Source organism: Tachypleus tridentatus, chromosome 2 (assembly GCF_004210375.1).
Source record: "Tachypleus tridentatus isolate NWPU-2018 chromosome 2, ASM421037v1, whole genome shotgun sequence".
NCBI classification, from domain to species: Eukaryota; Metazoa; Arthropoda; class Merostomata; order Xiphosura; family Limulidae; genus Tachypleus; species Tachypleus tridentatus.
The window spans coordinates 130,111,833-130,138,198 of NC_134826.1; the positions used below are offsets into that span (position 1 = coordinate 130,111,833).

The 26,366-nt window shown below is 33.4% G+C and overlaps 1 protein-coding gene across 1 annotated transcript; it reads left to right on the top strand.

Moving 5' to 3' along the window:
* The first annotated feature begins 150 nt into the window (after positions 1-150).
* On the top strand, positions 151-25,720 carry LOC143245103 (uncharacterized). Its single transcript, XM_076490991.1, has 3 exons — positions 151-220; positions 2,039-7,298; positions 21,755-25,720. Exon 2 carries the CDS (start codon positions 2,171-2,173, stop codon positions 6,839-6,841), a length of 4,671 nt encoding a protein of 1,556 aa, XP_076347106.1. The 5' UTR covers positions 151-220; positions 2,039-2,170; the 3' UTR covers positions 6,842-7,298; positions 21,755-25,720.
* Positions 25,721-26,366: the final 646 nt, after the last annotated feature.

The following is a 26,366-nucleotide window of genomic DNA, read 5'->3' on the forward strand; positions in this document are numbered from 1 at the left end:
AGATGGAAGGTATCCAATAATTTGGTTGTAGGCATAAATGAAAACAAAAGTTATTGTTATTTTTTAAATAACAGAATAAGTAATGATTATTTTCAATACACCTATTTATATTTCATAAGTGATTATATATGGGATTTCTTTTTACTTTTAGGGAAAGAAGTAAAGTATGCAAATGATGTAATCACAATACACTCACGAGCAGTCCACGAAGAAGTAATGGGTATGTAATTTATATATAGTAATATGTAACGTATGATATATACTATTGTTTCATTTCAAAGACACGGTGTAACATTAACAAATCATTCAACTAAAAATTATAATGTAACTAGTGCGTGTTTGCCCAGATTATAGAAAAATTAAGCAATATGCTTTATCAAGAGGAATCTGTTTACAAACTAATTCATATGAGTAATTTTATGAGTGAAATAAACAAACACATAGAAACATATAAAATAGAAGAAGAAACAAACAAAAATACAATAAATTATAAATATGAAAAGACAACAAGCAGGAAAACAGGTTACTTTTCCATGCTTCCATATTTTAGAGGTTAAACCATGTAAGAAGCCCCTTAAAATCCTGTGTTAGTGTTTGTGAAAAAAATCGCTTTATAAAATAAGTAGTTAAAAAAAGAACTGGAAATTTAATGGCCATTAACATGCACAAATAACACAAAAATACATTTAAACAGAAATTGGTAATATTTAAAAAACAAATAGAAATAATTACACAACTAAGAAAATAAAAATAAATTATATGTAGAAATTATATATTAAATTATGTGGCTCTCTTTGCTTAATTCTGTACATTATACTTTAAATATTGAGCTTTCTTGAGGATTTCAACTGATACAAAACTCAGAGGACTGACAGCTTCAAGGAGTTCATTGAAGAAACTCATTTAAGAGAAAGTATTCAGAGTTGAACTTTTGAGACCATTGCAAGATATATTGTAAGGAAGAAATCAGAACATTAAGTGTTTGGTGTAGTTAAAAATATCTGTTGTACATGGTAACATATATGTGTGTGTGTGTGTATATATATATATAAAATGTGTGTGTGTGTATATATGTATAGTGTAGTGACACAAGTAATCTAAATTATGTGACAATGAACCACTTTATCATTATTGTTACATACACTCCCCTTTGTTTTATTTGTAATTCATATTAGGGGTACATGTATATGGATATCTTGCTATACATATGTAATATATTTATGAACTTGCATAATCAAAATGCATATATTACCTCTTGTAAAACATTCAATTTTATAGATTTCTTATACAAGCAGAAGTTAAAACAGAATGCACTGAATATTTTAAATATATTATAGCTTACAAAATATATGTGATTTATTGAATAAATAAAAGAGAGATGTAAATACCATTGTGTGCTTACAATTTGGTGTAGAATTATATACATATATGTATCTTTTTGTATGGTGTCTTGTATATGTAGTAAAATTAACCTAAAATTTAATCTTTAAAAGAAGAAATATAGAATGTATAATGCATGCAATTCTTGTACAATTTGCAAATGTATTAAAGTAAGCCTTAACTCACTTGAATTTTTATGCATACTGTTTATGTTATTGTGTTTCAGAAGAGCTTCCTTTCACAGTGTAAAATTTTCTTGTATAGCATGCAGCTGTAATTGCTTTATTTTTTCCAGTAATTACGGTATTATGCTTATAAATGATGCTTACATTGTTTACTTATTATACTTTCAGCATGAAGCCAAGTTCAAATTATAATATTTTCAGCATTTAAAATTACTGAAACTCTGTTATATTTCAATCAAAACAACTGCAAGATATGAAACTATTTAAATAAGATTATTGTAAAATATTTACTACTAACTTCACATGTGTTTTATGAGAAACTTCCTTTAGTTGATAATATTATAGATGATAAATATTACAATAAAAAACTAGAGGTCTTTCAAAATATATTATTCTACTAGTTGTTTACAATCAAGAATAACAGGAAATAGTTGTATTTGAAGTTTAATTTAAAATATTAACATTTCTTATAGGGTTTGAAAGAAGATACTATGTTGAAGATACAATGTTGAAGCATGTGGATTATATTTTTTTTTGAAAATTAAGACAAAAGAAACTTTTGATGAAAACCATACTCCTAGGAATTTAATTTTCTAAACTTAAGAATGAATCCAAAGGAACTTCTTGGAATAGAAAATTCTGATATCATTACCAACAGTGCATTGGATATTCAGGAAATATTTGCAAATAGTAATAGAGATATAGAAGAAGATATTCAAGGAGTCTCAGAAGATGATGATGATGTAACTAGCTTGGAACCACCAACAGAAACTACGAGTAATGAAGAAGGACCAAAGCTTAAGAAAAGACGCAAACAGAGCAATCCAGTTAAATACCCAACAACCTTTATAAGAGATGAAAATATGATAGAATATTCAAGTGAAGAGACTTTAAAAGTAAAGGAAAAAAGAGATTTTCCCATTTCAATAAATGAACCACTAGTGGAAAAAATAGAATTGAAATGCTTCCATTGTAGTCAGAATTTTGAGACAAAAGAGTCATTGCATTTTCATAATACTAATGCACATCCTAAAGAGCTAAGTAACATCAATAATGGTAAGGAACCAGATAAAAGTACATTACTTAATTTTCAAAGAACTAATTATTCAGAAGCTACAAATTTTTCTTCTTTTAAAAATTTTGAAAATATTTTTTTACCTCTAGGCACTGCTAATAGCTCCGCTCAAGAAAACAATTTAAGTAAAGATTCATTAATGCTATTTTCCAGAATTCCACCTCTGATACCTATTTCTCATGCTGAAGTCAGTATGACAAATAATTTACCTAATAGTGCATTGACCATGTTTCAAAATCCAATTAATCCATATTTCTTTCCAGTTCTACCTCAGACTCAGGGACAAAATATGACCATTGATATGACCAATGGGAAGTTAGGTTCTGCAGGTATCAGAATTTTCAATCAAGAAGCTTTTTGTGACATTTGCCAAAAGGAATTCTGTAATAAGTATTTTCTGAAGACACATAAAGCTAATAAACATGGAATTTATTCTACTGATATAATTCCCAGCTGTCATTATGGAGGTACCCTCTTTGCTCAAAGTTTGAGTAATGAATTATCTTTACCTCCTCGTATGTTATTGAAACCTTCTACAACTGCATCAAGCTCTTCTCAAGGTATAATGAATATTGAGGCTTATTGTGAATTCTGTCAGAAAGAGTTTTGTAATAAATATTTCCTAAAAAAACACAAGTTTAAAGCACATGGAATTGGCAAACCAAGTCAAGCAGACATGACTAATGAAAGCTACTTTGATGCCAAATTTATATCACCTGTATCATCAACTCCTAACTCTCCTGGAAGTAATTTGGTAGTTGAGAAAACAAGCAAAACTTTAGAAGTAAAGCCTTTGGAGCCAATATCAGATGACCTAATGTCAATCAACTTTTCAAAGGATATTCCTGCTATCCAAGCTGAAAAGAAGACTACTGTATCCATAGGATTCCCTGCTTCACAAGATGATTCAGTTGTCACTACCAAACCTAAAGAACCATTAGAGTCTAAGAAGAATAGAGAAATTTCAAAAGAACTAGAGACCAGCAGTGTTGGTAGTTTTGGTGAGATTGGCAGTAAAAATTTGTGTAACAACTATTTTTTTCATGAAAGTAATCAGAGGAAAAATATAATTAATGCTTCGGGTTTGGAAAGTAAATCTTTGGAACTAGGAAATACATTTTCTGAGAGTTCTGTTGAAACTTTCAAAATTGAGAAAAAGGATGATATTGTGGAAAAATCACTTTTAGAAAACAAAATTGAAAAAGAGTATAATGAGTCTATTATTGAATGGACAAATAATGTGTCCAACATTTCTTCTGTTCTTAAAATACCTCGTTTTCATGTTTCTAATATTTTGAGCTCATCTCAAGACATCATGAATGAGGAAACTTATTGTCAATTATGTCAAAAAGAATTTTGTAACAAGTATTTTCTTAAAAAACACAAGTTTAAAAAGCATGGGATAGGAGATCCAATTCATGAAAATCTGACTGCTAGAAGCTATTGTGATGCCAAATTTGCATCATCTGAATCATCTTCTCCTAGCTCTCCTATAAATAGCCTGACAGTTGAGAAAATAAATAAGACTTTAGAGATAAAGCCAATAGAACCTAAATCAAATATATTAATATCCTACAACATCCCACATGGTGCTAAGGTGGACAAAACTGAACAACAAATTGCAGTATCAGCAGACTTACATAGCCCACAAGTTGACTCAGTTATGTCTACCACTCTAGGCTCATCAGATTATCATGATAACTTTATTTCTGTCCCCAGTTCTAAAGCTTATTCAGAGTGTGAAAGAGATAAAGTACCATTTACCAATGAAAAATTAAAAGAAATAGGAGTCATCAATGTTGATGCTTTTTGTGAGATCTGCTGTAAAGAATTTTGCAACAAATATTTTCTTCGTACTCACAGGAAAAAGAAACATGGGATTAAATTTTCAGATGTTGAGAAAATATCAATGCAACTAGAAAATTCAGCTTCTAAAAGCCCTAGTCTCTGTGAAACATTTTCAAGTGAGAAAAAAGATTCTCTTGAAAAAGGATCAGTTATTGAAAACAACATCACAGAATGTTATAATGATAACACTGGACAAGAAGCTGACATGTCAACAATATCTTCTCTTCTTAAGATACCTCAGTTTCACGCTTCTAGCAGTATAAATTCTGATCCTGGAACTGTGAAAGCCCAACACCAAAGTAGTTTGGTTAATCTTGATAAGAGGCCAGCACAAATACAGAAAGGAAATATCTCTAAATCAAAAGAAGAAATTACTAATTTAAGTTATGAAATGCTTCATGCAATGACTGGAAATTCAAATAGTTTTAAAAATGGTGCTTATGAAGAATATTACAATCAAAGTATCAACAATGACCCAGTTATTAATGAAGTCATTAGAAATGTTAATGTTAAAAAAGAATTATGTGGAGCAAATAAAAACCACAATCCTTCAGTGTCTAATTCTTCTTTCAAATCCCCTTCCAATACTTCTTCAATTACAGGTATTATATCTCATTCTGGTATTCTTGATAAAAGTATTTTGCCTCCAAATATGCAAAACCAAAACCTCTCTTTTGCCATAAATGATAAGAGTGAGAATCTGCAATCAGGAAGTACATGTGGAAAAACTGCTGTTCAAGAATCACTTCACCTGCCAGAAATTAATAACATCTCTTCTTCAAATGCAGTTGCACCCAAGAAACACACTAAAAGCAATTACTGTAATGCTTGTAACAAAGAGCTATGCAACAAGTACTTTATGAAGACTCACATGTTAAAGATGCATGGCATTGATCTAACTGAGCAGCCCACAGAGGCAGCCAAAATAAGTACCATTGGAGGAGTGACTTGTGATGTGTGCCAAAAGGAGCTGTGCAGCAAATATTTTCTTAAAGTTCACAAACAGAACACCCATGGTATCTATGAAGAACCATCACCCAAGGAAATGAAAGAAATACCATCAAACAAAACTTTCAAAAAAGACATTCCTTGTAGCATGGAAACCTGTCCTCTATGTGACATAAAATTTAAGGACACCAAGTGTCTGAAGTTGCATATTCTTAATGACCACAACAATACTCCTAAAGAAAGTTTACTTTTTCTTCAAAACAGAACATCAAACTGTATGGAAAATGTATGTAGCTATTGTGGAAAGTCCTTTGATGATCAGGTTGATCTTCAAGTCCATATTATTAAGGATCACCATTTCAAAACTGGAAAATGTTTTAAAGAGTCAGCCACCTTATTGAATCCATATAGTGACCTTAAAATGAATGATAGTATAGTATTCACAAGCAAGAAAGGGTGTGACAATGAGATACTGTTGGGGAAAAAAAAGGAACATTCAACAGAAGCAAAAGCCTATCATTATAACTTATCTTCTGTGTGCAGCTCTAATTATCATCATGTCAATAAGGAGAAACATTTATTAACTAGAAACGAAGCATTAGGGAAATATGTATGCATAATTTGTCATTGTTCTTTCCAGAACCATCAGTCTTTACAGCATCACCTTCTTAATCATGTTTCACATGAATATTCCAAACTTGAGGACAAAAACACCAGTGTGACAGATTATTGGAATTATCCAGTGTCACATGCAAACATGAAAGATTGTGTTGGTAGCAATACAAAGAATGCAAGTTACAAAATTCAGTGTACTCAGCACCAAATGTCCAAATCAAAGAAGTATAGGTGTAGCAAATGTAACAAGAAATTTAGTTCCAAAGAACATTGCTTGTGTCACATTTATTCAGCTCACAATAGAAAAAAATATTATGTGGGTTTTCCCAAGTTCTTGAAAAGGCATAAATTCGACATGCTTCTGTATAAAGCAAGAGTTAGAAAAGTATCTATGGCATCTATGAATAGTAAATGTAAAAAAATTACAGATGTTACCAACAGAGACAAGTGTAAACCATCAATAACAGTAGAAAGTACATCAGTAAGTCAAGATTCTGGGATAAAAAAGACAGAAAATAAACTTGGAACCCAATCAATAAATGGAGATGATAAATTTGTTCCTAATGAATCAAATGTGGAAAAGAAAACGTCTGATGAAGTTCCTCTTACCTATGCTATGCCCCAGAAGCTTCAAGCTGGAACTTTTATCATGCAACCTTTCTTTTTGGCTCAACCACAAGCTGAAGGAGTGACCAAAGAAGAAAATTTTGTACCCTCACTTGTTTATCTTCCAGTTTGTCAGAAAGTTTCTCATCCAATGACAATGGCTTTCTCTTTGACCCCAGCATAAGGTAATTTTACAAAGAAAGCAAATCAAATCATTGAACTGTTATGTAGTGACTCTTTTCTTCTGAAATCAAAAAAAAAGTGTGCATTTTAATAATATTTAGTTATTCGTTTTTGTTACGTGTGACAAGTGAATGTGATTTTCCTCAGGTGATAAAATTTGAAATCAAAATATTGTTGGACTTTTCAAAGTCTTTTATCAGATAACCTATTATATTACTAAAGCACTACGGGTATATGTTTATTAATTTTTCTTAGTTAATTGAAGAGCCTATTCAGATTTTTAAACAGAACTGGATCGCTTACCTTCAATTTTCAGAAGATGTATAAAGTGTCACATGGGTATTATTATGGAAGTGTTCATCATTTCCGTTGCTAGCCCGTTGTGGATCTGATGTGGGAAAAAAGAAAGGATCAACTATCTCAACTACAAGTTTCATGTTTCCACGAGTATTCACAAGGTATTTAATTATATCAGATATGCATAAGCTTCAAAACTGAGAAACTAATTTACAAATGATGTAGATTGTATATTTGATTGAGTGATTGATTTCTTAAAAGCTTTGATCATTTATTGAAACCACATTCAATTTAGTTGCGTATCAGACGAGGATGCAGACCAAAGGTTGTTTGTTTTTTTTATTTCCTCGTACGGTATCTCAGTTGTGTATAAATGAAAACGCAATTAATATTATGATATCGTATTATTTTATTGTAATTATTAATTACACGAAATAAGCACGATTTTTCTCAAGCCAGTGAGTGACAAGCGATTATGTTAAATTATATTGTGTATGTCTCATATCGTCCTTTTGTGTCTCTCATTTCATCAAGTATTATTTACTTCGTGATAATTAATTCTCATCTTTGTAAGTAAACACGTAATAATTTTTAGATAACTACATTCGTGATGGCTGTGACAGCATTAGCTAATTTTCAGTTGCATTGTTTTAAATACTCGTAGGTCTTTTAACATTCACTACGTAGCAAAAAATATCTCGCAGATAGTCTTATTGACAGAAACAGACACCAGGAGTTGATTTACCGGATAAGGACAAAAGGGGAGATTTTCTTTTTTTCGCTCTTAAGATATAATTATGCGTAAACAATAATCGCTTCTGAAACTATAAAAAATGGTGAAATTTTCACATTAACCCTTTTGGTTTGGTAAATGAACTTTAAAGTGTTAATAAATAAAAATTCGTTCAGCTATAAAAAAATTCAATTTACGCCCTTTGATTTATTTCACAAATTGAGCCTAGTCGTTTCAGTGAAATAGCGTATTTAAAGTTTTACTTGAAACGGTTGTGTTTTATTTTGCTTACAGTCTCTGAGGCATGCATATCTGGCCATACATATTCGATAAATTTTATAGAACTAGACACTTTATACAACTATTTTATAATGAAAATTTTTGGCTTTTATTTATAATCCAGTCAACCTTCGAAACCGCCGTTCATTGAGGTGTGTACGTATACATAAAAATCTTCAAAAGCAAATAGTCCCTTAGCATGAATAGCATAATGACGCAACCGCTGGACGTACACTCAGCTCGCATGCCTATTATTAACCACTTGTTAAAGTTTATACATTAAAAACTTTATTTATATATAAATATATATTTCCACAAAAAAAAGCCCTACTGCAGTAAGTCGAATAAGTAATAAATTACGGTCGTCTAATTTTTCTATCCTCTGCAATCCGATATCACGAAGGTAAACAAGGTTAAATCACCCTGTCTTTTGCTGTTAAGGCATAACAATGAGTTTTTAGAAAGGATTCGGAGCAGATGTAAGATTTCATTAGCTCATTGTTTAATTTCTGTAGTGCATATTGTTGTATAGAAAATATAATAATACTAGAAATAAACGACCTTATAACACTTAACATTTTGTAAAATCAGTTGCTTTAGTGAACGTTCGTGAAAAAGCTGTAAATCGAAATGTTCCGTGCCTAATTAAATAACATTTTTTTAGTGTTATAAGATCGTATATTTTCAGTATTAAGACTTGGTTAAGTACGTACCAAAAAGAAGTGTAGATTTAGGTTGAGCCCTGTTCATGATCGCTGACCGTAATGTATGCTTTTATGGAAAACATCCATATAGTTTGATATGTTAAACGTCTGAACGTTGTGAAATACAGAAATGAGTGTTGTTCTCAAATCTAATTAGTTAAATTCCCTGTAATTTCCTACTCGTACAACACACTATACGATAAATAAAACTGCGTTTTTTTTTTAATGAGCATACTATAGACAGATTGTTAAAATAGGCTTAGCATAAAGCGATAATTTTATTTGTCGTATTTTTATCAGTTCGTATTCTTTTACCTGTTATTAATTTTGTAGGAAATGAAGTACAAAACTTAATTTATGATTCTTCTTCGTTTTCCTTATATTATCTTTGTACATAAACTGTAAATTTAAATATATGTTTTTATTCTATGCGGCAGACCCATTTGGAATTATCGCTTAATCCAGACATAAGTCTTTCTTCAAAGAAAAGCTATTATAACACATACAGGAAAATACCTCTTTCTAAAAGTCGTATAGGTAGTAATTTCGAAACAATTCCAATATTTTCCATTTCTATTTGAATAGAAGTTTTATTGACACTTTTTGAAATATAATGGGTTAAGCAGTAACAACATAAAAGTAATTATAACCTCCAGACATTGACTTGAATGTATATCATAAATATATGTTTTAAGTTGAAGTGTTTGAAAACGTTTATGAAAACTCACAGGGGAAAAAAATAAAAAATCAGAAGTGCATCGCACTGTGCTTCAGTAAACGATAAGTAACTAGCTGTACATACACGACTGACTAAGTGGTAGTAGCACACAACGTATCATAAATTGCATTATTATATCAAATTGGCCTTATGAATTTTAATACATAATGGATATCTATTTCGAATTGTATAATCCCTTCGAATTTTGTGTCGCTTTAGAAATTATACAAAGCCCATATGAATATTTATGTTTTACCGATATTGTTTATGAATAATTATAAATATATAATCTTATTGTTTTTTGTTTGACTTTGGTTTAAGCACAAAACTATACAGTGGGCTATTTGTGCTCTGCCCATTACGGGTATGAAAACCCAGTTTGTAGCGTTATATGTCCGCAGACATACCGATGTGCTGCTAGGGGCTAATCTTATTGTGATCTTATTGAACGTACGTAATAACGTATATATATCAACATTCAAAATACCGCCGTGATCGAAATGTCGTATGTTTATATTTTAGGCTTCGGCAAGTTGGTAGCGTTTTCGCTATATACATATAAAACCATAAAATATTCAAGTCATAAACCAAAACACATTAACATGAAATATAAAATATATATATATATAGTTTCTCGAAATGCGTGTACCAAAAAGAAAATTGAATAGCATGCGCGTTGTTTGAGAAACAACAAAAGTCAAAGAAAAATGTCTTCTAAAGGCTTGTAAGTTTACATGTCTCATATTATTATCCATAAACATTCTGTTTCAGCATTCAAATTCTAAGAACATATTTTCTAACAGCTGCAGAGATGGATAAGACAGCATGACGAATGTAAAGTGTCGGATCCTCATGATCTTCAGGTTTGTTATGCTAAACTTTTGTTTTCAAAAAGCTTCAGAGATAAAAATCCGAAGGGATATAATCGGAGGAAACTGCTCAGGATTTGTCATTTTGCTTAAAATCAACGTCAGTTCTGAAGTCTGCGAGGCTCGGCATGGCCAGGTGGTTCCTGAGTTGCCATTTTACTTTAAGACAACGTCAGTTCTGAAGTCTGCGAGGCGAGGCATGGCCAGGTGGTTCCTGAGTTGTCATTTTACTTTAAAACAACGTCAGTTCTGAAGTCTGCGAGGCGAGGCATGGCCAGGTGGTTCCTGAGTTGTAATTTTACTTTAAAACAACGTCAGTTCTGAAGTCTGCGAGGCTCGGCATGGCCAGGTGGTTCCTGAGTTGTCATTTTACTTAAAAACAACGTCAGTTCTGAAGTCTGCGAGGCTCTGCATGGCCAGGTGGTTCCTGAGTTGTCATTTTACTTAAAAACAACGTCATTTATGAAGTCTGCGTGGCTCACCATGGCCAGGTGGTTAGGGTGCTTGACTCGTAATCTGAGGGTCGCAGGTACGAATCCCCATCGCACCAAACATGCTCGCCCTTTCAGCCGTTGGAGCGTTATAATGTTACAGTCAATCTTACTTTTCGTTGGTAAAAGAGATGTTGAAGAGTAAGCGGTGGGTGATGATGACTAGCTGCCTTCCCTCTAATCTTACATTACTAAATTATGGATGGCTAGCGCAGATAGTCCTCATGTAGCTTTGCGCGAAAATCAAAATAAACAAACAAACAATCTGAAATAAAACACATTCATACATAAATAAATAATAATAATTGACTCAAATAAAACTTACAAGCCTTCAAAAAATATTTTGTTTTGAATTTTGTTGTTATCTTGTATAATAAATAGATATTCAGTTTTCTTTTTGGTGGATTTTTTTTGAGACACCTTATATAACCATAAATACATACATTTGTGTGCGTGTGCGCGCATGCGCCTATAAACTTGGTCAGCCAAATTTGGTTCAAAAATGGAAGACAATATAGTTGATCATATCTGTATGAGGAAGATGTTTTTGTTCTGACGTTGCCTGCTAATCTAGAAATTTTCAAAGACTATCAGCTATTCCATTGCACGTATATATGTATTTTGACATACAAACCAGTTGGTGTTCCTTAAAACACACTTAAAGCATTACGCTTATGACGTTTTAAAGAGGTCTTTAGATTTACACACAATTCCAGCTCAAACATGGTTTGCCAGAACAATTTTCACATGAATTATCTGTTCCTGGTCTTTGTTATACACTTTCAAGATGTACGTGCTGCACCCCCCCCTGTGAAACGGACATAAGCATTCGTCAACCATTTGGTTTTAAAAGTACAATTGACATTTACGAAACGAACCAACGACTTCTGTCCATTATGTTTCTCACTAGGGGGTGATACAATGATTAGAATCTTTCCCACAATACTTTTCGAGGCCCTTGGGGAGTCCTTTTTCATTTCTGTGAAGATTTTGAGAACGAAATTCCTCATCCACTGAAACATCTGCCATTATTTCTATGACAGTTTGTGTGTACGTATGTATTTAGTTCGCAAAACACGTAAACAGTAACTGCTAAATGTGCCACGCTTTTTTCCACCTTTTTCACACTAAAAAATTATGATTTCGCTTGTTGTAATGCTTGTTTGTTTGTTTTGGAATTTTGCACAAAGCTACTCGAGGGCTATCTGTGCTAGCCGTCCCTAATTTAGCAGTGTAAGACTAGAGGGAAGGCAGCTAGTCATCACCACCCACCGCCAACTCTTGGGCTACTGTTTTACCAACGAATAGTGGGATTGACCGTCACATTATACACCCCCACGGCTGGGAGGGCGAGCATGTTTAGCGCGATCCCGCGACCCTCGGATTACGAGTCGCACGCCTTACGCGCTTGGCCATGCCAGGCCATTGTTGTAATGCTTCATAATCATTTCTATTTGCTTCACTATTCGAAAATGCAATATAACTGGCTGTCAGTGATGTTGACGTGCTCGTATTATTTTTTAAAATAAGGTGTTTATTTTCTTTTGACCCTCAGATATTTACATCAAAAAGTGCTGATATAAGTTCTGTAAGTTAGAAAGAAAATTTAATACTAATGTCAGTTGAAACTTCAAAATAAAGATATCTTATTTTAAATGGCTCAGGAGTAAGTCTAAAACTTATAATGCTAAATGGCCCGGCATGACCAGGTGGGTTGAGGCGTTCAAATCCCCGTCGCACCATACATGCTCGCCCTTTCAGCCGTGAGGGGCGTTATAATGTGACAGTCAATCCCACTATTCGTTGGTAAAAGAATTGGCGGTGGGTGGTGATGACTAGCTGCCTTCCCTCTAGTCTTACACTGCTAAATTAGGGACGGCAAGCGCAGATAGCCCTTGTGTAGCTTTGCGCGAAATTCAAAAAACAAAGTCTCACACTAAAACTGTTAGTGTCATTTGATTTAGGTAAAATAGAAATTATATGAATTGGTACTTAACTGCACATCAAAAGCCTACATAAAAACACGTGTATGTCCAAAAGATCCGAGGTTGTTGAATTTATTTCTTAAGTAACCGAACTTTTATCATTGTGATTGGCAAATGAAGAAACAATGAATCTGTGATGAAAAATTATTGTTGGCGAATTGTAATTGTTTTTGTTGGGTTTTTCCCCATGTATGTGAGAAAGATTTGTTTGAAGGGGGGGGGGAATTTCCAACACATTTAAATTGTTTTTTTCAACTGGTATAAACAAAAACAGATAAAGATAAACATAAACTTATTTATATTTATATTTTTCAAACGTCTCGCCATCTCCACATGTTTCTTCTGCTGTTTTTCTATCTTCTATTTTTATGTTACTGACTAAAAATCGAAATACATTAAACAATCGTTTTTGTTATGATAAGTAAGAAATTGCCAAAACTGCTAAAATTGACCATGGTTTTACTCACACAACTGAATGTTTTAATTCAGTAGTGTCTTTCGCTGGGGCAGCAGAAATTCTACGGATCTACAGTTCTAAAATCAGGTGTTAGATCCCCTAGGTAGACACAGCAGATAGCCCGATGTAGTATTATTAAACGCCAGTAATCGTGGCTTATGACTGGGTTCAATATAATTTAAAGAGTTTCAGTGGCACAGCGCCATCATCGGTGCTATAGTCTTCAGCATTTTGTTTTTTGTTGTTGTTTTTTACTGGACATATAGGGAATGTTACAGTATATTGTACTATTTTATCTTTTTAGGTTCGTAAGCTTATTGGGAAACACATAATATTTACCGCAGTGTAAACAATAACTATTTGTAAATGTAATTTTTTTAATGAAGAAAACGAGAACATTGGAGAGTAATTATAAATTTTTAACGTTCATATAAAAATATTTTAAGTGTATTTATAATTCGGCCCCCCAATGGCTAACCGGTATGTCTGCGGACTTACAACGCTAAGAACCAGGTTTCGATACCCGTGGTGGGCAGAGCACAGATAGCCCGTTGTGTAACTTTGTGCTTAATTAAAAACAACAACAAAAAAAAACACTTTATTATTCGATCTTCGTGTTTGAGTCGTTGTTGGTTGATAAGGACTTGCATTGCGTTATTAATAAAGGTCACAGAGCGCCTGATGCCTCATTTTTATGTTTTATTGCTAATATACATACATTTATTTGTTATCTTTCTCCAGATGTTATGATCAGTGTTAGTACGCCACTCTAAAAACATTTCAGCATAACAGTTGAGATTACAGAAATGGCTTCTTTATAAACGTGAAGTTTTATTATTGTTTACAAGAATTGGTAAAATTCCGTGTTACATCCCAAGTACTTCGCGGAATGTTCTCCTCCTATTTCTTTCAAATACCAATTTCTAAAGCCAAAAAGAAAAAAAGTTGATTCTGCTGCACCTATCGGTGCAGTATTGACGAATGTCTTTTGAGAATGATGTTCAAGTATTACGCCACAGATAAACTGTCTAGCCGACCAGATTTTGTCCAGTAACCATGGCAACATAGTGCATCACTGTGAAGTGAAGCCTGCACGCTGTCAACAGTCGCTGTCACATCTTAGGTTAGTGGAAGGTCCAGTTCTTATGGGATCTCTATCAGACAACTTGCTCCAGACAATAGGAAATCGATATTTCCCACCTTACATGTCTTTCCTTTCTACGGTTATGCTTCAAATATTCTTGGATTTTTTTAATGACGCTAATTACCTAGTTCTAGTTGTATTAATGACGTCTCCACTTGAAAACATATATCGTTTTCCTCTTCATCCATTTTTTTTTTCGTGTATCTCTCTTCTCCATGTAGTCCTTCTCAAACTGTACATGTCTTACTTATTCTAAATTATCATTGAATAACCATTTTAAGTTGATATACAAGTACATTTTTTCGTAAGTGGCGTTTATAATAACATCTCACAGAAAATGTATTATTCTAATGAAGCATATTTTTGTTATTGTAATTAGATTATACTTAATTATGAAGCTCATATAAAAGATGTTTGAAAGATGAATGAACATACACGCTGTAAACGTTAAAACAAAGTTATTTACTGTAGCATGTTTTGTTATATACGAATCTTGAAAACAATTAGGCTTAAGAAGAAGACTTATGTCCTATACACTTCATTTAGGCTTAAAACACAAAAGATACCGGTCTCCACATGGACAGGTGGTTAAAGCACTCGACTCGTTATCTGAGGGTGACGGATTCGAATCCTTTGACCTTACCACTAAATATTTTTTTTATTACCTCGATTGGTGTTCACAAGAAATATACTTTTGAGAGGGGCCCGGCATGGCCAGGTGGGTTAAGGCATTTGACTCGTAATCCGAGGGTCGTGGGTTCGAATCCCTGTCGCACCAAATATGCTCGCTCTTTCAGCCGTCGGGTTGTCATAATGTAATATCAATCCCACTATTCATTGGTAAAAGAGTAGCCCCAGAGTCGTCGGTGGATGGTGATGACTAGTTGCCTTTTCTACAGTCTTACCCTGCTAAATTAGGGACGGCTAGCGCAGATATCCCTCGTGTAGCTTTGCGCGAAGTTCATAAAACAAACAAACGAAGGTTACCAAATAGTTTTATTTATTTTTTTCAACTACTAGTTTCATATTTTTTTCCAGGTTTTTCTATTTGACCATTAATTGTGTTTTATTTCCAAATTACGTATTTTAGAAACAACATGGTGGATAATTTGGTGTGCCTTTTGGTGGCGTTTATTTTCTTCAGATATTTGTTTTAGTCACGAGATAGTTTCAACACAAATTGCACGTTTTCCCTTGCTACTTTTTAAAGGGAAACGGTATTTAAAGAACAAGCTGTGTTGTTTAACTTCAGTTATTGAGACATGTGGAGATAAATGTTCACGCTTCATACACCAGAGAATTTCCCACCCCCGTACACTCAAGCCAGAATGAGTAGACGAATGCATTACATTGTAGACGTTACATTGCATTCGTTTCTTATTGTTGTGGTTTTATTAGTGATATTCTACTGCGCACGAGAAAATCAACACGCCGTTGAAGATAATACATAAGCGACACCACTTCCTATAGTTGTGTATTAGCATTGGAAGGTAATAAGCAAATCTTGTTCGTAAACATTTTCGGCCCTTCTTTTTTTTTTATTTTTTCTTCCTCCCACCTCAGTGGCTCGGCAAGAAGTCTAAGGCCTTATAACGCTAAAAATCGGGTTTTGATATTGCGACGGGCAGGCTAAATACAGTTCGCTGTGTAGCTTTGACCTTATCAATATTTTTTTTTCTCACCTCGATTGGTGTTCACAAGAAGTATACTTTTGAGATGGGCCCGGCATGGCCAGGTGGGTTAAGGCGTTCCACTCGTAATCCGAGGGTCGTTGGTTCGAATCCCTGTCGCACCAAACATGCTCGCTCTTTCAACCGTGTGGGCGTTATAATATGACGGTCAATCCTACTGTTCGTTGGTAAAAGAGTAGCCCAAGAGTTAGCGGTGGGTGGTGATGACTAGCTGCCTTCCCTCTAGTCTTACACTGCAAAATTAGGGACGGCTAGCGGAGATAGCCCTCTGTAGCTTTGCGCGAAATTCAAAAATAAACTTTTGAGAGATGATGCCGTTTAACACACACTTCGGACACTGCCCAAGTTTATTAAATACTGCTGTTTCAAATGTGTCAACTGTTCAGGTGGTAATGCTTATCAATGTAACAGAATGCTACATGCGATATTGTTTTTGAGATAAAAAATGTTTCTTTTTATCGACAACAAAATTACACATCCGTTTCAAACATTTCAGCTACGTGTAGTATGTGGATGGTGGTGATGCTTAATTTATTTATATTTTTATAATGGAAATTATTAAACCTAACAAAGTGTATTTTGGAAACTTAATATATATATATATATATATATATATATATATTTTACAATGTTTGTGAATCATGAGGCTTAATTAATCTAAAAGGCAACGCCAGGGTTCTGTTTACTACATGTTTCTTGGAAACATAAAAACATAATTTGTTTTATTTCTCTGTAAAAATCAATGAAAATGCCTTAATAACTACTCGTTCGTTGTTTTTTTATTTCCAGCCCACAAAATTATTTTTCATCTCTGCGATCGATAACGTGCTTCCATTAAAACACGTGGCTTTTAACTACACTTTTAAAGCTTCAGTGAGATTACAGTATGCAAGTATCGACATAGATTTAATCTTCAGAAAATAACGTCATAAATTATTAGGTACGCGCAAGCATGAAGGGGGGATGTTTATGAGGGGGGAGTTAATGTTGTGTTGCAATGTTAGTTTTGAAAGTAAAGAAAGTAAAACATATAGATATATATATATTATCGCTAAGAACGTCGTTGTGCGTTTGTAAGTTGTATGTTTAAAATTATTACCATGGCGGTTTCAGCATTGCCAAACAGTTTTGTTGATGTAACCTGCCACGTGCTCCACCAATTAATTGCCCTATACAATATTTTGATTATTAATGAAAATATTACATAAAAACGATAAGTAGACAAAGAAATGAACAGTGTGTGAAAACATTATTTTTCCTATTTTCGATTGAATAAATATAATTCGAGGTGCTGTTTAGTTTTATACAAGTGCGCATAGGGCAGGAGTGTAGCGGGTGAGATCGTCCCCGCTAAAAATAAAATAAAATTATATGCAAATATAATATTTAAAAGGTATGAATAATTTCTAGTGAAAATTATAATTTGTTTTGAGGTGCATACGCCCTTTGTCATTCATTTCCTTTAGAAGTAGCATCTCCCGTTCTGAGATACATGTCCCCTTTATACGTCCCTATAGTTTCCGTGTAAATCGCGTTTTACGTCCCGACAGTTTACGTGTGAATCGCGTGTTTTCTCGTACTTTTCTTCCTTTTTTTTTTTTTTTAAACTTTGCTTGTTTTGAACTTTATCGTTTTTAGGATTTGGTTCTGTGCTGGTTCTTATAACATTAAGTTTATCTAGGTGTATTTTCTATGTTTATGACTTTATTTAACCACAAATCTTAACAATGGGTTAACTGCCACGGTATCCAACATAGTGGTTTGACTGTTCAATTTAGCGTTATAAGACTCTAAGCTTATCGCTAAACCGCCGGAGTGGTGTTGGGGGGGTTCAAACACATTTCTCCTCCATATAATAACACTGGCAAAATCAGTGAATCGTAAATCCACATTAAATTTTGTTCGGTTAGTGCTTTTAGCAAAGGGTCGATAGCAATTGAAGCAAAATATATACAAATTTTAACATTTCGTGTACGTTAACAGATGTTGACATTATTGGATTAACATCCTGAAACTCCATACACTGTGTAAAAATCGGAGCATCTAACTCTTCTATATATATATATATATACTTGAATTGTACTATTAAAGCTGGAATATATAATTAGTTATATCGTATGACTTATCCAGTCACCAGCAAAGAAGAAGATGTATCCGGTTTTTTCATTTAGCTAGTTTTCCAAGTGATGTAACAGTTTGATATGACGCTTTACTGTTATTCATTCAGAAACTACCAACACTGTTAGGTCTGAGGATGTTTATTATTTGTGAAATACGTAATAATATATAAAACGGCGCTCTTCTATTAAGATATCGGACAGTGTTAATGCCCTGTTCACGAATCCACAATAATTAAATGGCTTAATAATGTATGATCTGATATGTTCAGATGGTTAGGGTGGTGAACTCGCAACCTGAGAGTCACGGGTTCAATTCCCCGTCCAACCAAACATGCTTGCCCTTTTAGCTGGGGGAACGTTATGAATCGATAGTCAATCCCACTATTCGTTGATAAAAAGTAGCCTAAGAGTTGGAAGCGGGTGGTGATGACTGTTTGTCTTCCCTCTGGGCTTTCATTGCTGAAGTAAGGACGGCTAGCGCAGGTAAACCTTGCGTAACTGTGCGCGAACTTCCAAACTATGGTTCCCCAAGACATTTTAAAACTTCAATCAGTAATTACGGTCAATACACATAGTTTCGAGATGTATAGCTGTTAGCATGCGGGAGTGTAGAGCCCAGACTCTTGCTTACTCTTACTTTGAGGCTGTGAGTGCGTGATAAAAGTGACGGTCAAATCCTACTCTTTGGTCCGATAAGAGTAGCCAAAGAGCCGGTGACGAGTGGTGTTTACTAATTGACTTTTCTTTTAAGTTAGGGACAACTAGCGCAAACAAACAAACAGTCCACATGTTTTGTGTACCCTCTTTTTTATCACTCACAGTTGAATTTCCTAATGTAAGTTTTGTTTGTTTTTTTGCATTACACATGATACTACGGAATGATGAAACCCACAGTTTAGTTTCATTTGTAACCTTTCTCACTCTACAAGTATTGGAAGTATTTCATAGAACTATGTACTATATATTTAAGCGGAATAACTCATTGATGAATCTGTTTTATCATTTTTCAGGTGTTTTGCGAACATCGTTTTTTCTTTCTAGAACCTCTGAGTCTGTTTTATTCAAATTGTTTGCCTTTGAATGTCTTGATTATATATTTGTGTTAATATGTAACATTGGCTTATTTTCATTTTTCTTATTTCATGTGTGTGGTCAGTGATGATCTAAGACTCGAAGTAAAAGCAGGACTTTTTTTTTTCTTCTTCGGGGTATTGTGAAGAAAAAGCATTTTTTTTCTTTACAAGCGTTAAGTAAAAGTTACGCTTACAGATTGGTGAAAAAATTGCGCACCTGCACCCTTATCCATAGTTCCCTTAGTTATTCTGTCCAAATCATTTATAGCCCTTCTAATTCTGCACAGAAAGTCTTCTCGCCAATCAACTCAATAAAACCTTCTTCCGTATCATTTATAATTTGTTGTTGCCATGGTAACTGATGTTGGCTGGATTTTGAACTCGCCCTTATTTTAGCGTTTGTGCACAAGTCCAAAGATTCATGCCTCAGTAGACAGATATACGTATAGATTCTTACTTACACACGTAACTCTATATAAACACACAGTAACTAGTCTGTTATAATTTTCCGTAGAACCAGGACTAAAGTGGAACTCCATACTACAGAATAAGAAATTAACTACAAATAAAACGAGTGAAAGTTGCATAACGTAATTGTCGTCACGATAAGTTTGAATTTTTGTTTTTTATAATGTGTTTTTTTTTTGACCTGTTATTTGTGGTTGCGTCAAGACATTTTTAACGTCTTCGGTCATCCTTAAAATAAAAAATCAGAAATTTTGTTTCTGACTCTTTCTGTAGACCATTAACCAAAATAACATTTGTTTTCTGTGATGTTATTGTCTGGTCGACCGTTTCAAATTTCGGAAAATAATCAGTGTTCTTTGTCAAAAAAAAACAAAATGTCTTTCCACGTGTGACGTTCAAAAGTAACCACTTATGTTTTCTGATGTTAAAATTAACTGTGAAATAAGGGGTCAAATAATTCAAACTTACCTTTGTATTAACAGTAACTAGTTATTCCTAGTCATAGAAAGAAGCACGTGCTATGATTAGGCAATGGGAACTCTTGCGGGGAGGGGGGTATGGCAGTAACTGTGCCAGCCTAAAATAGTTGATTACAATGTGGTGATTTTACTTAATAGTACATATTTATACATATATGACTGTCTGTACTTGTATATAAACGTTCAATGGTATTGTATGTTCTGTTTCGAGAATATTCCTAGTATCTGAAGGACTGTCATGTTCATTATAGTGGTGAAAACGTCTATGTGGTAGTTAAATTTTTTTTTTTAGTTTGTTGTAGAAACTTTTGTCGCATACTGCTCATCCTGTAATGGAATCCCCACGTACCATTACAGCTCGTTATATGTATTGAAATGAAACTTGTATTATCATATGATAGATTAACCAGCCACGTGAGTCAGGCTTTTATTAAACGCATTTGAGCTACTCGAGAATTAAGTCAAGTTTTAATTTTTCGGGATGTGAATGAGTAATTACTGAATTATTAATTAATTACTGTAGTTTTTATTGTTTATACTTTCCAAGTTACGTGTAACCTGTGTGATAAATATTATAAATATCCTCAGGATTAACTGGTGATTTGTATTTAAAGAAAGAGTTAAAAAAAATGTTACATTTCACCTTTATAATTCACCTTGTATTATAGTTTTGTACAAGTCTGTGTTTATCTATAGTGAAAAGTCCAAGGGTAGCCAAGTTTTAGGTTTACACCTTGTCAAAGACCAGTTTTTTGGTTTTTTTCACTTTGTAATATTTTAAACGTATCAGTTGAAGGTCAATAATTACGTAACGTGATTACACAACTTTACTTATTACAAATGTTTGTATTCATTGCATGCATGTTGGAGTGATTAATTCAAAGTGATTGATAAGGTTGAATACTTTGAAAAGGCACATATTATAGAAATATAATTTTAGTTAAAACTGTTGATTTGTAGGGTTGTACCTCAGACAAAATGTTAGCGTAGTACTAGTCACTGTAGTGTTGTTCTAGAGACTTTCAAGGTAGCTAGGAATGATAGAAAGAGATAAGTATATTAGGGTACTTTAGGATCTATTATATTCAAATGTTGGAGTGGTCAGAACTGTTAGGAAAGTGAAAGGATATTGAATTAATAGAATCGCCTTTTCTCCTACCTCGCTGACAAGTTACCACGAAGGCAATGCTTTCTTTGCCTCTGAGGAGCTATTTTTATATGCTGTTATATTTTGTGGCACAAAAGCATTGCAGCGTGGACCAAATCCATCCGTCAAATCAGGAGTGATACAAGCAAAAATCAAAACTTTAGATTTTGTGTACACACACGTTTATGTATACATGATATTATAACATTAAATATTTATTTATTTCTCTAGTCCATCATTTTATGTATATTTATTGCAGTGATGTTTCCTGTTGAAAACGTCCGTTATTGTATGCACTATTTTTGTACTCTCTACTTGACATTTAGGAGTATTACATTTTTTGAGAGTATTGTAACTTCTTGCACTTTAACTGCTGTGGTTCTTCATGTGAAGTTGAAATTTGATTTGTTCTTTTTTCATATGTATTTGTAACACTTTTTGAGCATGTATTAGTTTGTATTGTTTACCCACATTAAAGTTATACTTACCATGATTGGTGTTTGATTAAACGGTTGTTGCAGCCAAGGGACAAATACATCTGTTCATGACTCAGTCGTCGTACTTTTTCAAACGTCTCAGTTTGATGCTAAACTGGAATCAAAGATGTACAAACTGAGCACATTGCAAGGTCTGTTTCATAAGCTGTTATAGATTTTGAGCCTTGTAATTAAATTATCCTAGTAAATTACAAGTACTACGTGAGTAACTGAATTATCCCAGTAAATTACAAGTACTACGTGAGTAACTGAATTATCCCAGTAAATTACAAGTACTACGTGAGTAACTGAATTATCCCAGTAAATTACAAGTACTACGTGAGTAACTGAATTATCCCAGTAAATTACTAGTACTACGTGAGTAACTGAATTATCCCAGTAAATTACTAGTACTACGTGAGTAACTGAATTATCCCAGTAAATTACTAGTACTACGTGAGTAACTGAATTATCCCAGTAAATTACAAGTACTACGTGAGTAACTGAATTATCCCAGTAAATTACAAGTACTACGTGAGTAACTGAATTATCCCAGTAAATTACTAGTACTACGTGAGTAACTGAATTATCACAGTAAATTACAAGTACTACGTGAGTAACTGAATTATCACAGTAAATTACTAGTACTACGTGAGTAACTGAATTATCCCAGTAAATTACTAGTACTACGCGAGTAACTGAATTATCCCAGTAAATTACTAGTATTACGTGAGTAACTGAATTATCCCAGTAAATTACTAGTACTACGTGAGTAACTGAATTATCCCAGTAAATTACAAGTACTACGTGAGTAACTGAATTATCCCAGTAAATTACAAGTACTACGTGAGTAACTGAATTATCCCAGTAAATTACAAGTACTACGTGAGTAACTGAATTATCCCAGTAAATTACTAGTACTACGTGAGTAACTGAATTATCCCAGTAAATTACAAGTACTACGTGAGTAACTGAATTATCCCAGTAAATTACAAGTACTACGTGAGTAACTGAATTATCCCAGTAAATTACAAGTACTACGTGAGTAACTGAATTATCACAGTAAATTACTAGTACTACGTGAGTAACTGAATTATCACAGTAAATTACTAGTACTACGTGAGTAACTGAATTATCCCAGTAAATTACTAGTACTACGCGAGTAACTGAATTATCCCAGTAAATTACAAGTACTACGTGAGTAACTGAATTATCCCAGTAAATTACAAGTACTACGTGAGTAACTGAATTATCCCAGTAAATTACTAGTATTACGTGAGTAACTGAATTATCCCAGTAAATTACTAGTACTACGTGAGTAACTGAATTATCCTAGTAAATTACAAGTACTACGTGAGTAACTGAATTATCCCAGTAAATTACTAGTACTACGTGAGTAACTGAATTATCCCAGTAAATTACAAGTACTACGTGAGTAACTGAATTATCCCAGTAAATTACTAGCACTACGTGAGTAACTGAATTATCCCAGTAAATTACTAGTACTACGTGAGTAACTAAATTATCCCACTAAATTACAAGTACTACGTAAGGTTTGACGAGATTATTTATTATCCGGCGCATCTTTTAAATACATTTACTAATCTAATAAGAACCCCCTGCTAGTTGATAATTAATTAACAATTATTTTCAATTCATTAAAACCATTACTAGGTGATTTTACTCATGTAATAGGACACCCCCCCCACTAGCTGCTAAGTAACTATGTTCATCTATTAATAACTCTCACCCAGTTGTACAGTGATACATCTGTGGACTTATACTACTAGAAACCTGGTTTCGATACCCGTAGTGGGCAGAGTACACATAACCATTTGTGTAGCTTTGTGCTTAATAACAAACAACAAAATTATATTAATAGAATCCTTTACCAGATGATTGTACTCTCCTAATTAAACAGTCCTATATTTGTCGCTAAGTGATTATATTATCCCAGAGGGAGCCTTTCTTACTAGGTACCAGTTGATTTTACTCATCTCGTGGGAACCCCTAATAGCGAAAAAGAGTAATATTTTAAGTTTAAAATTTACCCACCAGATAAGCAACTTAGTTATTTTAAAGTTGCAGTTAGAGCATTTCTTACACCGAAAATACCTTTACACCACCTAGAAAACAAAATGGTTAAAAGTGTTGATATTCAGTGTAGTTTATTTTAGAAAAAATATATATTTCATGACCTGCTTCACAATTTTCGTGACATAATAACATGTATTAGTCATTTTAAAAAGGCAGAAAAAATGAATCTGAATATAGTAAAGTTTGTACCAGTGATGGCTGTTGGTTTCTGTTCGAATAAAGGCTTGTGTTAAAACTATTGATTCACTATTTAATTACAGCCTAACTTCGAGTTGACTTGAGTCAAAATTTTAAATGTACGTGTAGAGACCGCCTTCTATAGATTGTGAAACATACGTCCCGAAGGAGAAATAATGAACTTCATTTGTTTTCTTGGCAGCTTACAACTCGTAACAATCAAACGTATTTGAAACAGCAGGTCACCGGGTGAACTGGTGAAAGTAGTGGAATCTATTATTTATTCCAAAACTAGAAAATTGTTTAAGTTTATTCTGTTTAATTATTTAGAATGATACCAAGTACACTGGAACTTGGAATAATGGTGCCATTATTATTTAATTATTAAACAATTGTCAATCTTTATCAACTTATTAACATATTACTTGAGACTGCTTAGTGTTTTTTTTTTTATTTTTTAGAGTCCATGTTAACTTTAAAATGGAAAATCAAAACTAAGTTTCAATGATTCCAGCTCTTCCAAATATTATGTACTGTAGTTCTACGTAAAATATGTTTAATCTTTTCATTGTTTCCAATTGATTTTTGTAATGTATTTTGATTTCAAATGGCGCATTGTTTTACGATTGCATTGTGTGCAATGAAGTTATCTTTTACAAAATGTTGCTAAACATATTTGTATCGACTGTGAACACTTTATAAATGAAAGTAACTGATCTATACTTAATCACTATTTTAACGTGTTTGACTACTATGTAACGTTACCACCGTGCGAGTCATACTTTGATGTAAACAAGCGTTTTTAATGTATAATTTTAAGTTTGTTTTAAAAGTTTTCTAATAAAGTTTATAGTATATATAACTAGAGTAAATGTCACATAGCTGTAAAAGGTGTTAATTATACATATTGGTGGCCTGCTGTCTCATTAATTAACAATTTAATCCTGAAGCTTATATTTGTGATATAAGAACAGTCTTAAGGCCTTAAACTGTACATAGAAATAAACCTCTCAGGTGAGGCTACAGAAGTGCCAAGGCCTAAGACAGTAATCGAACTTTATAATACATTCTATTGAACATAGCACTTAAAAGAGATAACAGTCTTAAGTTTTGTGTGATTTTTGTATGATGTTAATCAAAAGAGAAATTTCAAGTTCACAATGTATAATTTTGTAATCTTGTGGTATATGAACTAAAACTGTTCCTTAACAAATTGTGTAAACTTTTCTTCTCTTTCTGCGTTTTAAAGTTAGCTTCGTATTGAACACAACTACTTGTGTTACTGTAACATTGTTGTTTATTTAACGTGAAAGTTTCTCCTATTTCTTGACAAAAAATCTTTCAATCTGCAACTGTTTTTGAACTCCATGTGTTTGTCATCTGTTCTAGCATCGTATTCATCGTGTTCTGTTGTGTGAACTGTGGTAACAATGGAATAATTTGTTTGCTAATCAAATAAAATATATAAACCAAAACAAAATGTGTTCATGTCGTTCTTTCCGTGAATGAATTAAGTTAAATGATCACAACTCTGTTAAATATCTAGATTTTTATGACCTTAATACAATTAATTTTAACCCTGAATATGACATGCATCCGTAGTCCAAAGAACCCCCGAACTGTACAGAATGGACAAAAAGTTTGTTCCCCACTTATTCATTGCTCATGTAACAATTTAGTTTTTCGCGTTTTAGTAATGGTTGTGGCAAAGGAACGATATGAAACAACTTTGAAACAAAAAGATCACCCCTAATATATTAAGGAGAATGTTACGTCGCACATGGAGACCTATCATTCTGGCCCGGAGTGGTCAGATGGTTAAAGCACTAGACTCGTAATTTGAGGGTCCCAGGTTCGAATCCACATCGTACCAAACATGCTCGCCCTTTCAGCTGTGGGAGTGTTATAATGTAATGGTTAATCCCACTATTCGTTGGTAAAAGATTAGCCCAACAGTTGGTAGTGGGTGGTGATGACTAGCTGCCTTCTCTCTGATCTTACACTGTTAAATTAGGAGCAGATAGCCCCCTCGTGTAGCTTTGGGCGAAATTCAAAAACACACAAACCTACTTCTATGTCGTGAAAATGAAAATCAATAGGCTATCTTTATTAGAAGGTGAA

What these genes read in the sequence shown, in the direction of transcription:
- LOC143245103 (XM_076490991.1), top strand. Translation starts at nt 2,171, where the DNA reads ATGAATCCAAAGGAACTTCTTGGAATAGAAAATTCTGATATCATTACC.